General features: G+C 54.7%; 2 protein-coding genes across 2 annotated transcripts; one reads left to right on the plus strand and one right to left on the minus strand.

Moving 5' to 3' along the window:
• Positions 1–223: 223 nt before the first annotated feature.
• ISF_04393 (adenylate cyclase) lies at positions 224–6,988 on the minus strand (the record flags this gene model as incomplete). The annotated part of the gene is made up of 3 exons (XM_018847999.1): positions 224–5,737; positions 6,003–6,714; positions 6,810–6,988. 3 exons carry the CDS (start codon positions 6,986–6,988, stop codon positions 224–226), a joined length of 6,405 nt encoding a protein of 2,134 aa, XP_018704955.1.
• Positions 6,989–10,960: 3,972 nt separating this feature from the next.
• On the plus strand, positions 10,961–12,951 carry ISF_04394 (Alpha amylase; the record flags this gene model as incomplete). Its single annotated transcript, XM_018848000.1, has 5 exons — positions 10,961–11,161; positions 11,218–11,485; positions 11,545–11,947; positions 12,025–12,363; positions 12,432–12,951. The coding sequence occupies 5 exons, from the start codon at positions 10,961–10,963 to the stop codon at positions 12,949–12,951; spliced, it is 1,731 nt and encodes a 576-aa protein (XP_018704956.1).
• Between the last annotated feature and the right edge of the window lie 2 nt (positions 12,952–12,953).

Genomic DNA, 12,953 nt, shown 5'->3' on the forward strand with positions numbered 1-12,953 from the left:
CAGCCATCCATTCATGCTCGCCAGTTCCCACTCCATGACAAAAATAAGTGACAGAAACTCATAAAAAGAAGCGCAGAGGCTCCCCTGTATAAAAGAGAAAGACGCAAGGCCAAAGCCGCATGTCATAAACAAGAGCATGTAGTTCCAAAACATCAATGGTATCCAATATATCGTGTCTCGAGTATTCAAAAGGGGTTGTTGAAAGGCACATCCAGCCACTTGTTTAGTTCGGGCCGCCTTCAATCTGCTTCATATTCTGGTCGGGAAGCGGCCCGTAGAGAGCCTTGTACCGCGCAAGCTCGTCTTGTTGCTGCTTAAAGTGCTCAAAGATGGCCGCCATGGGCGCCCTCAGTTCGTTGAGCTCCTTCAGCACAATGCTGCCCTTGGCGAGATGGCGCATCGCCAGCGTAGACACGCACGTCTCGATCCTGCTGACCTGGTGCTCCATAAAGTTGACGAGGAACCGTTCCGTCACCTCGCCCCCATGCGACTTCATACGTTCTATCATCTCCGTTTCGGGGGGCTGCAGGCCAGGGCCGCGCACCTCTTCCAGCGTACTACACAGCATCTCCAGACGCAAGCTAATCTTCCAGAGTGCCCAGATATTTTCGGGGTCAAAGGAGAGCTCGCTGCTGGGAGCCATAGTGGCCGGCTTCTCAAGCTCATCACGCCGCTCATGTTGTGCGTGAAACTCGGTGCGGCCGGCCAGTGCATGAGGGTACAGTGAGTAGACAATCTCGGGGTTCTCGAGTCCCTTGAGCTTCTTCTCGCCCATCTCCTTAACCTCGAACCCTTGCGACGTAAGGCTGCGAAGATCCTTGCGGATAGCACTGGCGTATGATTCGTCATCGTATCCTTCTTCTGATCCTGCAGATCCGGAACGGTCCGTATCTTGATAGTTTTCCAGGCATCGCTGAATCTCGGAAATAAAGTCCGAGGATACGGTGATCTGGCCACCGTCAGCCACGGCTGAGATACGGGACGCCTTGTTGACCATGGGGCCGAAATAGTCCATGCGACGGGTGACCGGATCAGTCTCGCTCACACAGTCACCAAAGTGAATACCCATGCGTACTGACAGGCCCTTGAAGATGAGAGTGTTATCCTTATCGTATATCACCTGCCCAGATACGGAGCTGAGAATCTCAGATGGCCAAGTAACCACCAGGAGCTCGTTTTGCACGGCAAAGCACCACAGCAACGCAGACGTGGCGGTTGGGAAAGACACCATAAAAGCATCACCTTCCGTTTTAACTTCATAACCACCAATGCGCCGCAGCTGTCGTCGCATGACTTCGTTGTGAAGCTTGATAGCCGATCGCATGGCGCTGGGGTACATTTCCCAAAGAGTGGTGGAGTTCTTGATATCGGTAAACACAATGGAGACATTGCCAGTTGGTGCAGGAATTTCAGCTTCCAGACGGTTGAGTGATGAGTCAAGCACATCTCCCTTGGTCTTGCGGCCTCTTCTCGGGACCTGCGCATCATCGGGAACACCGGATGGGTAGAGCGACATGCTGGTGCCACGGTGCAGTCTTGATCGCTCCATTCTGCGCTTCAAGTCGGCAATGCTGATCATCATGACCATAATCTTGCCGGAAGAGCCATAAGCCATGGCCAAATCTCGCAACTTCTGGGCAGCACGCATCAGGTCTTGGCGTTCAGATCGAGCAACATCGGTGATCAATCCAGGAGAGAGATACTCCCAGAGCTCGCTGGTGGCAATGAGGATAATCTCATCGTGCTCTTGAATGGTCATTTGACGGACATGTGGCGCGGCTTGGACAGCAGGCATCAAGTCTACATAGCCGAATGCGCGAGACACTTCCAGCAAGTCATTGAGGCGACCATTGCGAGAAACCCAGCCACCAGCTTCGCGAATGCGGGAACGCTCACTTGGCTCAGCAGGATCGTGTTTGTGTGTAAGAATCTGGTGCTTGCCATCGGTCTGGATAACCATTGCTTGTGCATTGCCAATATTGGCAACGTAGAGATCCATGCCTTGCAGATACAGTACTGTAGCAACGCCACCAGAGTTGAGGTCTTCCTTGCTGAGAACGACCGGCTGTGCAGAGCCCCTGTGGGACTTCTTAGGACGATCTTCGGCGTGCTGCACAGCAATCGAGACAAGATCCTTATTGAGCGAAAGGAACGCTCGGCGCAGGGCGTCAACCGGAGTCTCGTTCTTGCGCGTCTTCAGGGCCTTCAGCTCCATGGCAAAGATATGGCCGAAATTCTCATGCAAATACTTGGCTATCTTTGATCCGCCACTAGAGAGTGCTTGGCCATCGAACAAGCCCAGAAGCATTTCCGTATCCGAAGAGTTGAATCGCGGCACAACCAAGTCCACAGTCGACAGATGCTCGTTCTTGCCGAGGGTATCCGCCATGCCGTAGGGGAGGTGGCCAGCCAGCGAACCAGAGGTACGCACTCGTTTATCTTCGCTCTGGTCGGGAATGCTTGGCTGTGTGAGCGTCACATCCATCAATCCCAGGACTCGGAGGTTGAGGAGTCTGCTGAAGTCGGTGTACTCCTCACGGTTCACCGCCCCAGGGCCGCCGGGACCCCAGGCGCTTTGCTTGATTTCGAGTCGCTTGTTGCCAGAGAGGTTGAGATATCTCAGATTCGGGTTCAAGTTCCAATTCCAGTCGTATGGAACGTTGGAGATGTTGTACTTGAGCGAGTTGTTGCCACAGTCGAGGACGGCCAGCTTCTTGGCCCGGGAAATGTCTGCCGGTAGGTTGGTAAACTTGTTTCCGTTTATGTACAGTGCCTGAAGCAAGCTGGTTTCCTCTAGATCATCTGCTGGCAACGTTGTCAAGCCATTGCCGGAGAGATACAGCTCCACGAGTTGCGGCCAGCTCTTGATGGATCGTTGAGGCATATCACCAATCTCTTCGTTGTAAGATAGGTTGAGGACCCGAAGCTCAGTCAGCATCGTGATTTGGTCGAAAACATCGTCATCCAATCGATTGTCAGCAAGCGACAGATTACGCAGCGAGCCTGCAAATGTATTCGTAAACCTCGACGAGAGCCCAGAGTCTTTTCTAGAGGTGGACGGCGGAGGCGTGACGGTCGATGAGGTAGTCTGGGAGGCTGTTCGTGAGACAACGGACGTTTTACGCCCGCCCTTGCCATACACAGATACAACAGAGCTCTTCCGGTCGGCGCCGTTCTGAGGAGCTGGAGAAGGACCAACACTCAGCAAAGTGCTGGATGCTTGACTCGGGCGCCGATCCTCCACAAGCTCTTCTGTGCTCGGTGTTGATGACAAGGGCACGAGAGGGCCTGTTCTGCCGTTTTGCGAGGGAGGGGGGCCTGCCGAGTCCTCGCCAGGAACGCGCGGCGGCCGAGACGCCGGTTTTGGAAAGTTGTCGAGAACGTTGGACGATGCATTGAGAATTTCAAGCTTGTTGGCCCACCAAATCTCCATTGGCAATTTCGAAATGTTGTTTCCTCGCACATCCAATACCCTGAGTTCTGTTAGGCACCCAATTTGCGGTGGCAGTTCGCCAACAGAGTTGTTGGCGATGCTGAAATGCTCCAGCCGACTCAATGCCCCTAGCTGCTGTGGCAACGACACGAAATAGTTCTTGTCGAGTACCAATCGCTCGAGGTTCGTCATGTGCGCAAAGGCCGAGTCGATGCTTGCGAGTTGAGCGTGGGAGAGGTTGAGGGTTTTGAGAGTCGGTACAGGCGCAATAATCTCAAACTTGTTCAGAGGATTCGAGTTGAGCTTAAGTAGACGGATGCGCTCGAAACCACCAACGAAGGATGAGATCTGGTTGTGCGCAGCGTGCAGAATTTCGAGTTTCGGCAGTTCCGATATGACGTCAATGTTGGTGATGTGGTTATACTTGATGTCAAGTTCACGCAGACTGATCAGATCGCGGAATGTCTCGGGCATCTCGCTGCCAAGCCGATTATTGGTAATCAGTAGCTTCTCAAGATTCTTGAGCTGTCCAATCTCGTCAGGCAGTTCGCCAATAGAATTAAAACTGAGATCCAAGTCGACTAAGCTCTGCAATTCGCAAATAAAGGTCGGGAAGGTGTCCAAGAAGTTGGAAGATATGTTGAGCGTTCGGAGGGCTTGGTAAGCGTTGAAGTACGGCGGAATATGCGTCAGTCGGTTGTTGGCGAGGTTCATCTTCAACAGTCCCGTCAACGTATCCAGCTCGGCATTGTCGAGTTGCTCGACGCGATTGTTGGATACGTCGAGATAGGTGAGCTTGGCCGCTCGGCAGAGGCTGAGTGGCAGTTTTCTCGCTTCGTTGTTGTTGAACTTGATGTCCCGTAGTTGCTTGCATGACTGAATGAAATCCCGCGGTACATCTAGAGACAGGTTGCGCGACAGGTTAAGGGAAATGATGTCGGCTGCCTTGAGGTAAAGTGAAATGGGAATGGTGACGAGGTTGCGGGCAGACAGGTCGACATAGTTGAGCTTTTGCTGTTGCGTCATGCCAAGATCCATGGTTCTGGCATGGAAGTCGCTTTCACGCGCTGAAAGGAACATGAACCGGCAAAGATAGCCATTGTCCTCGCGGCCGAGATCCTCGATTCTATCCTTCTCTTCGTAACCAACCTGCTGGAATAGTCGCTTTTGTATTAGTAGCGGTCTGTCTTGCGGCGTCAACACGCGAATCAGATCATGTTTCTTCATTATAATATTATAGTTTTCGAGGCCGTCGACAACGTATGTCTTCTTCATGACTTGCGTAATGACATCGGTGACAGTAGAGTCGAGCGGCATCGCATGCGTCAAAAAAGTACCGTCGGACCGGAAGATGCGGATGCAGTATGGCGATAGCTTTTCTTCGGGATGGGGCGGGCAGACAGCCTCCTCCGCTTCAGGCGCCTCCTCAGTTTGATCTTCCGTGTTGCGGCGCACCGCCCAACTGTCGGGTGCATCCCACTGCCCCTTAGGGTCAGGGGGATCAGTATCGATATCTCCTTCCAAGCTCTTCAGAAACGACGAATCTAATGGTGTCAAGGGAGGTGGTTTCGTCAGAATGCCTTCCATGTCGTTGAGATTCGTGTCGAGATGATAGACGTGGCCGGCAGCCCGATGTTCAGTTGGGCCAATCGCCTCGTCCTGGTAGTCGGGTTGCCTAAAGTTCCGACTTTTCTTTGAGAAGGGGAATTTATTATTAAATGTAGTCGATCGAGGGGGGGCAATATCCGGCGTGCCAGCGCTCCACTCCGGGGGGGTTGGTGAGGGCGTCTCGGTTCGAGAAAAGTCGGCTTTAGAGAGCTTGTTGGAGAGGGACTTTGTAGATTGAGGCAACTCTCGGAGCCTCGAGCCATTATCGTCTCTATCTTTATGTCGCCGGAGGCGTCCCAACAGGCCGCGTTTGGCATGGCCGGGAGATGCATGGCCGTCTGTCTGGCCGGTGCGGGAGGCGGGGACACTGCTGGTGCTGGGGGTCGGGCTCTGGGCCCTCGATTTCGTCTTGTACATGGTCGCGGCCATTCCGCGGTCGCGGGGGTGCTGCAAGCTAGCAGCAGAGTCTTCTCGGCTGGTGGTCGGTCTCAGTGTGCGGGGATCATCGTTACTCTTATTATGTCGATGATGGTGGTTGTGATGGTGGTGGTGGCCTGGCAATATCGAGTGACCAGATCTGGCGGAGGAGGAGGATTTGGGTGGGGGTTCGCGGGATGAGCCTTCGTTGATATATCGCTCTCGATCGGGACCCGTCATAGTATCCCTCACGGGAGCCTCGCCATACCGCGCAATGTCCTGTTTGATCGTGAGTCAGAAGCTGTGATAGGTTCCACGGGTGCCACGGGTGCCATGGAGGCTGAAAACGCAAATAGGAGTGCAGCAGCAGCGAATGGAAATTTGTGCGGTTTGCGCCAACTGGGTCAAGAGCCTGGGCGCATTGAGCCGGCGAGGGCCAAATTGCGCGCCTCGGCGGTCCTGGTCTAGGGGATAATTGATGGGGATGAAATGAAAGAGAAGAAGAGGCTTTTTCTTGGCTCTTTTTTTTCGATCTTGTACTTACCGTGTTGTCTTGATAAAGAAACGGTACTACCTCAGGGGCGGGCACGGGGGTTCTAGGCCTGGATGAGGCTGGTGAGGCTTCTCTGTCGGTCGCGTTTGAATGATGGCGCTCCTGGCCAGGGCGAGTGTGGCTATACGAGCGGGAGCGTTGATCTTTTCCTATTGACCCCGGCAAGCTGCTCTCTGAACTATCGCGGCCAGGGAACTCTTCGCCGAAGAAGCCCTGGAGCTTACGAAATCCGCCCCGTGGGACGCTAGCCTTGGATCCTTGGCTGCTGGCCGTAGTCGCCACGCTAGCAGCGGACGGTCTCCTTCCATCATGATTATAGTAGATAGCATCGGTCGCGTCGTTGTGAACTGACAGCTGGCCTGTGCGGGATGCCGATGGAGGTAGAGATGGCGAGGCTTGGTGGGAAGCAACGGAAAGACTATCGGTGGAATCGTTGTAAAAGCTCATGGGAAGCGGGCTGGCGTGGCCACCCGGCGCCGAGTTGCTGTGAGACATCCACGGCGCAATATGGGTGGGCGGCGCACCGGTGTTGGAGGATGAATTGCTAGGTCGGGGTTGGTCGAGAATGGCTAGATCGCGGCGATAGTTGTTGAAGTCGCCGTGTCGGCGCTCGTTATGGGAGAGATTGGAGTTGGTGTAGGATGGCGACATGTAGCCTCGAGAAGCGACGGTCGACGTGGTAGGCGAAACTTGCAAGTCATCTCTTGAAAAGCGAAGGGAAACAGTGTTAGTAATTGGCGGTTTGCGACTTTGAAGGGGGTGGCAATTTTGCTTTGTTTTTTTTTGTCCTTGTCGTACCTGGATGGGAGAGGGGTGCTGTCGATGCTCAGACGCGAGGGAATGCTATGGCGCGAACCGCTGGGCTTTGGGGTGCTGGGAATTATTGTAATGGATGACGAACGCGTGCTACCGGGGGGTAGAGAGTTGTTGGTTGCAAAGGAGCCGTGGTCAGCCGCTGAATGCTCATTCTTAGACATCATCACAGGCCAAGGCCATATCCTTGAGTCGAGCCGGGCTCAAGGTTGACACGGAGGGGTCGTGCGTCTGGAGGCGATGGGCTAGCAGGCGAAGGAGCTACCTCTATGTCGACATGCTGGCTCGCGGGCTGCGGCAAGGCTGAGCTGGAGAAAGGAAGCCGGACTGGAAGACACGGAAGAGGGATGCGCAAGTCGTCGGAGAGGTATTGCGAAGATGATTCGAAGCAAGACGATGGTCGGAGGCGATGGTGAGAGAAGCGTGCGTTGGTATGCAAGTTTTGCTTTTTGGCAGGCTGGGGTGTTTGGCGAGAAGCTATTGATGACTGGCAGCTTTTGGTTGGTTGGTTGGGAGGATTTGTGGCGGGAAGCAGAGCGGGCAGCGGAGGAGACAGCCGTAGTGGACACGGGAGCTGATGGTGACGGTGGCTTCAGTGGAGAGACAGCCCTTCCTGGCCTTGCATTTCAGCGGATAGCCCAGCAGCTTTTAGCGCCCTCCACCGCCGAAACCCACCCAAGCTGCTTCTTTTGCCCACTGAGAGTCCACTGTGGGAAGTGCGCGCAGTGCGCAGAGTGTGCGCAGTGCACGCGTTGTCGGCTGCCTGTAACCTGCGGATAAACCTTCATCCCCCTCAAGCTCCTTAGGACTTGGAACCTGTTACCCAAGCCGTCACACTTGCATTTCCTCTTACAATTGAAGTAGGGCGTTGAAAGAGATTAAGAACTAAATTGTCAACAAAGTTTTACAGACTCATCATCATCATCATCATTATCACATGCATCTCCCTACCCCGGCGCCATTTGTAGACGACAGAAAACCCTGTCCAGGATCTGTCAAAAAGGACCCCTCTCCCATGTAGGCGGAGTGGCTCCTAACACGACCCTGGCCACTTCATACAAACCACCACCACAAGCTTATTACCGTCAAATCACATCATCTGCCTCTGTCCATCAGCATCTGTTTTCTGTCAGTAAGCAACCCGGTGAACTCACATACGAATGCCTCAACCCCCCACGCCCACGCGCCGCCCGGCTTTGTTCTTCTGGCATGGCGCTATCGCTATCCGAGATGCCCGTTTGACCCCGTGAAACGCACGCAGACTGCTTCTCGCCTCATTTGTGCACCAGGTCATCATCCGGTCTGCTGCTGCGACAAGTCTATAAACATATGTCCCAACGAATATCTCTGTTCTCATTCTACCAGTCTCTATGAGAACGCTCCTATGTCCGCGCCACCAAGTGCCGGGCTGTGTTGGCGGCGCTTCCCGATGGCAATGTCTCGGCCTGGTGGTTGTGAAATTGGCATCTCGCATTGGAAATTGGTTGGTTGGCTGGCTTCTTTTCGCGAGGCCAATCGGCGGCGGCAACCTGCTGATCAGTGGTTACCCTACCCCGACGGCTCAAACATTTCCACCTCCATCCCCGTTGCCACGTCGTTGGCAGTCTGCTGTTGTGATCCTCCAACGCCCCCAGTCTCCGCTGACACGATTCTCGACGCTCTGGCCACCGCAGTCAACTTGGGCAGCGGCAAGCGGGCTGCTAGTAGTGGAGAGTCGATGAGGGGTGTCGATCGTGGAGCGAGAGAGCGAGCAGCCTGGTGCATGCAGCGCGGGTCGGGCGGACTTGGTTTGTCTCACTGTACGGCCAGCAATCAACCATGGTCAACCAAGGCCAGCCGACTGGGCGCCGCGCCACCGTACTTGTTGTTCGGCTGAGACCACCGGTGATTCGTTGTTTTGCCTCCCTCCCGTCCAACCAAGCCCACTTTGGCCAGACCACCACACAGCCATCACGACCAAGTTACTTGAAAGAGGCGTGTTTTCGTGCTACATGTGCCTATCTATTTTCTATACGTTTCAAGCTCTCTCTAACCATACTCCTCGCGCTCCTAGATAAACAGCGTGTGTGCAACGGCCATGTGCGGATATACCCGACACATCACTAAGTTACCTGCTACGGTGCAACCAGCTTAGGTGCTCCTCATAAAGCCAGCCACGCCGAGTTCCACCTACCCTACGGTAGCTATAGATTGTTAGCCTGGGGTTTGCAGTCGTGATAGACCAGTCATCCATTATTAATTATTGCTCGTATTCTCGGAAAGCCACTTTCATCGTATTATTGACAGGTTTAATTCTTTCATTGGAACTGACATGAGAATTGCCCAAAACTCTGCTCAGCACATGCATGAGGTGGCATTTGCGCTCCTCTGTTGGTATAAGCCCTCGCCAAGCTGTACTTCTCAAATGCCGAGCAGACGAGCCAGATACACCCCTGCCGAAATCCATATGAAATTCTTGAAACCAATAGGATATCTGTATTTTGAATGAGAATTTACTTCAATAACGCAGCAAACTTTACCCCTGCTGCGGCACTTGAAGCGCGCAGATTGTACAAATAAGGGTTACACCAGTTGCGTCGGTTGTTCCGTGGTCATGTTACATTTCGAAACGGCATTTAAAACAGGTTGTGTAGATTGAGTTTGTGAGTAATATATCCATGCACTACACTTGACAGAACATAAAATGGGCATTGCCGATATATGTCCGCCAAGAAGCGGTCACGGCCCCTGAGCTCTGACTGGCCGATCCGAAGCCGAATATTCTGACGGTTGCCTGTACGAGTAGGCATCTAAGGTGAAACTGATTCTTCTCGAAACCCATTAATGACAGGGAAGAGATGAGTGACGCATGCACGACAAGTTGAAGATGAGGCACACATGACAGAAGCGAGGACGCGAGCGCGGCTTCCGGACTCTAAATCTCGGGTATGGGGAAAACAATCAAAAATGAACATTTCGCGTTGAATCTACTTTGAAGGCAAGCCTCAGAATGCACAGACATGCCAAGAGATGTTGTCCCTGGCACTTGCACAGACTGCACCAGTCACGCACGAACAACGCAGTTCCGGAGCCAAGAACAGCGGGACATGGACCTCCCGGTGGAAGCATCGGGACGTTCGGGCCTTTCAAGCGATAGCCGACATGTAGTTCAAACATCGGCGGATTCATGCCAATGACGGAGCGACTAGCCGGGAGGAGTTTGAGACGGCAAGGGGCCTGGGGATCGTGAGTCCCGCGACACTGCTCAGACTTCAGATTAAGTATTGCAATGCCCGCAGAATAGAGGTTGGAGAATATCAGACGAGTAAAAGCATTCAATGCTTTTACGCCATGAGACAATGCAGGACTGGGCGACTCAGGAGTCCACGCCGGGAGCATGGCTACAAGGAGCCTGGCCATGATGCGCTTGTGTGCCGTGCCGTATAACTCGGCGGCATCTGCATTGGAGTTGTGCTTATTGCTGGTGAATGCATGTATTCGTAGTTGGGTTTGTAATTTTCCTTTACGCTCCCAGATACGAATCGCAAGGAAGCACCCTGAAAACGTTGTGACGGGGCCTGGAAGTTCCATCAAACGGGCGCAGCTCCGGCTAGGCGGTAAGCAGCCATGCGTGTAGGCGATGCTTTGTGCAATGCAAATTCAATAGCACAGATTTATTATTGCCAACCCTCACGATTTTCGTAGCATTTGTATTCTGGGAACACGTTGCTTCTTGACAGTTGCTCAAGCGAGATGTTCTGTGACAGGGTGTCGGTCCGGGATGCCGATTAGCGGCCTTGAAAACTGGGTAAGAAAGGCGGAGAGCAAACAGAGAGGAGTCTAGGGCCGCCATCGCAGAGGATCATTCTTCACAATCTGCCCAATGAGAACAAGACTGAACAAAGGAATGCACCGTTATGTACCAAGCCTCGCTGCCAAGTAGCCCGATGGCTTCCTTGGGCGCCTACCGACACCGCCCAGTCTGAGGAGGGGGCTCCGGAGAATAATCCGGAGCACGATGATGGTTCGTTGAGGTTACCCACTACGCCGGCGATGATGCATAGTATTTAAACGGCCCTCCTCCCCACGGACTGACAAGCTGCGAGGTCAGGTTTCTGATTTGGAATCTACACATTATCTGTAGGAAGCGCTCTACAATGCCCGGCCAAAAAGATCAGCTTCGGACCTGGTGGAAGGAGAGCTCCGTCTACCAAATCTACCCGGCGTCCTTTCAGGACTCCAATGGAGACGGTATCGGAGACCTCAAAGGTATCATTTCGCGAGTAGACTACCTCAAGGAGCTCGGTGTCGACATTGTATGGCTGTCTCCCATCTTCAAGAGCCCACAGATTGACATGGTACGCCAAACCCACTGCCTCTTCCTGGCGAGACGATGAGCTGATCGTACGTACAGGGCTACGATGTTAGCGACTACCGCGACATTCACCCGCCGTATGGTGACCTTTCCGACCTTGACGCCCTCCGAGACAAGCTCCACGAGCGGGGCATGAAGCTCGTCCTTGACCTGGTCATGAACCACACCAGCGACCAGCACGAGTGGTTCCGGGAGTCGCGCAAGTCTAAAGACAACCCGTACCGCGACTGGTACATCTGGCGCCCGCCACGATACGACGCCCAAGGTAACCGACAGCCGCCCAACAACTGGGAGAGTCATTTCCAAGGTATGCTCAGGCCAACCCGGCAGGACGCAAAGCTTGCTCACCACAGCTGAACTTTGTAGGGAGCGCCTGGGAGTATGACGAGGCCACCGACGAGTACTACCTGCGCCTCTTCGCCCTCGAGCAGCCCGACCTCAACTGGGAGAACCCGGCCGTGCGCCGGGCGTGCCACGACGTGACGCGCTTCTGGCTCGACCGCGGCGCCGACGGCTTCCGCATCGACGTCATCAACTTCATCAGCAAGGACCAGCGCTTCCCAAACTCGGACCGGGCGTTCCTCAAGGGCGCCGAGTACTACGCCTGCGGTCCGCGCCTCCACGAGTACCTCCAGGAGCTGGGCGCCATCCTTAAGGAGTACGACGCCTTTAGCGTTGGCGAGATGCCTTGCGTCAACGACGAAAGGGAGCTCATCAAAGCGGTCGGTGCCGACCGCGGCGAACTGAGCATGATATTCCACTTTGAGTTGTAAGTTGATGTGCTACGAAAAAGAAAGGAAGCTTGTTGCGTATCTGCACGACTGATGCTGACTTAAGACCTTGCAGTATGGATCTTGATCACGGCGTCGAGGGCAAATTTTCGCCCAAGGAAACCTCGCTCGACGAGGTCCGGAAGACGGCCAACAAGTGGCAGCGCTTCATGTACGACAACAACGGCTGGAACGCCCTGTACCTGGAGAACCACGACCAGCCGCGCGCCATCAGTCGCTTTGCCAGCGACGCCCCCGAGCACCGCGTGGCCAGCGCCAAGCTGATTGCCGCGTTCATGGCGTTCCAGGCTGGCACACCGTTTGTCTACCAGGGACAGGAGATTGGCATGACCAACGTGCCCAAGGACTGGACGATGGAGGAATACCAGGACATCGACTGCCTCAACCACTGGAAGTAGGTCCAAATCCATTCTTTTCATCCATGTTGTGAAGTATCAAGCTAACACGCACTCACCCACCCAGCCTTCGCAAGGACTCGGCCGACGAAGCCACCAAGGCGGCCCTCAAGGTCGAGTACCAGAAGAAGTCTCGCGACAACGCCCGCACGCCCATGCAGTGGGACGACACTGCCCACGGCGGCTTCACCCCGGCCGACGCCCGGCCGTGGATGCGCGTCAACGACAACTACCCGCAGATCAACGCCGCCGCGCAGGTGCGCGACCCGGACTCGGTCTACGCCGCGTACCGGGAGGTGCTGCGCCAGCGCAAAGCGCGCAAGGACATCTTCGTGTACGGCGACTTTGCGGCGGTCAACGTCGAGGCGCACGACGACAAGGTGCTGGCGTACACGCGCACCGCGGCCAACGGCGACGCGGCGCTCGTTGTATGCAACTTCTCAGCCGAGGCCGTGAGTTGGGCGTTCGAGGGCACGGGCGCGCCGCCGCGCGAGGTGATCTTCTCGCCGACGGGAAAGACGATGGCGGACGTCGCCGGTAATAACGTCGAGCTCGGCCCGTACGAGGCGATTACGCTGCTGCTGTGAGG

The sequence above is a fragment of the Cordyceps fumosorosea genome (genome assembly GCF_001636725.1).
Source record: "Cordyceps fumosorosea ARSEF 2679 chromosome Unknown scaffold_9, whole genome shotgun sequence".
NCBI classification, from domain to species: Eukaryota; Fungi; Ascomycota; class Sordariomycetes; order Hypocreales; family Cordycipitaceae; genus Cordyceps; species Cordyceps fumosorosea.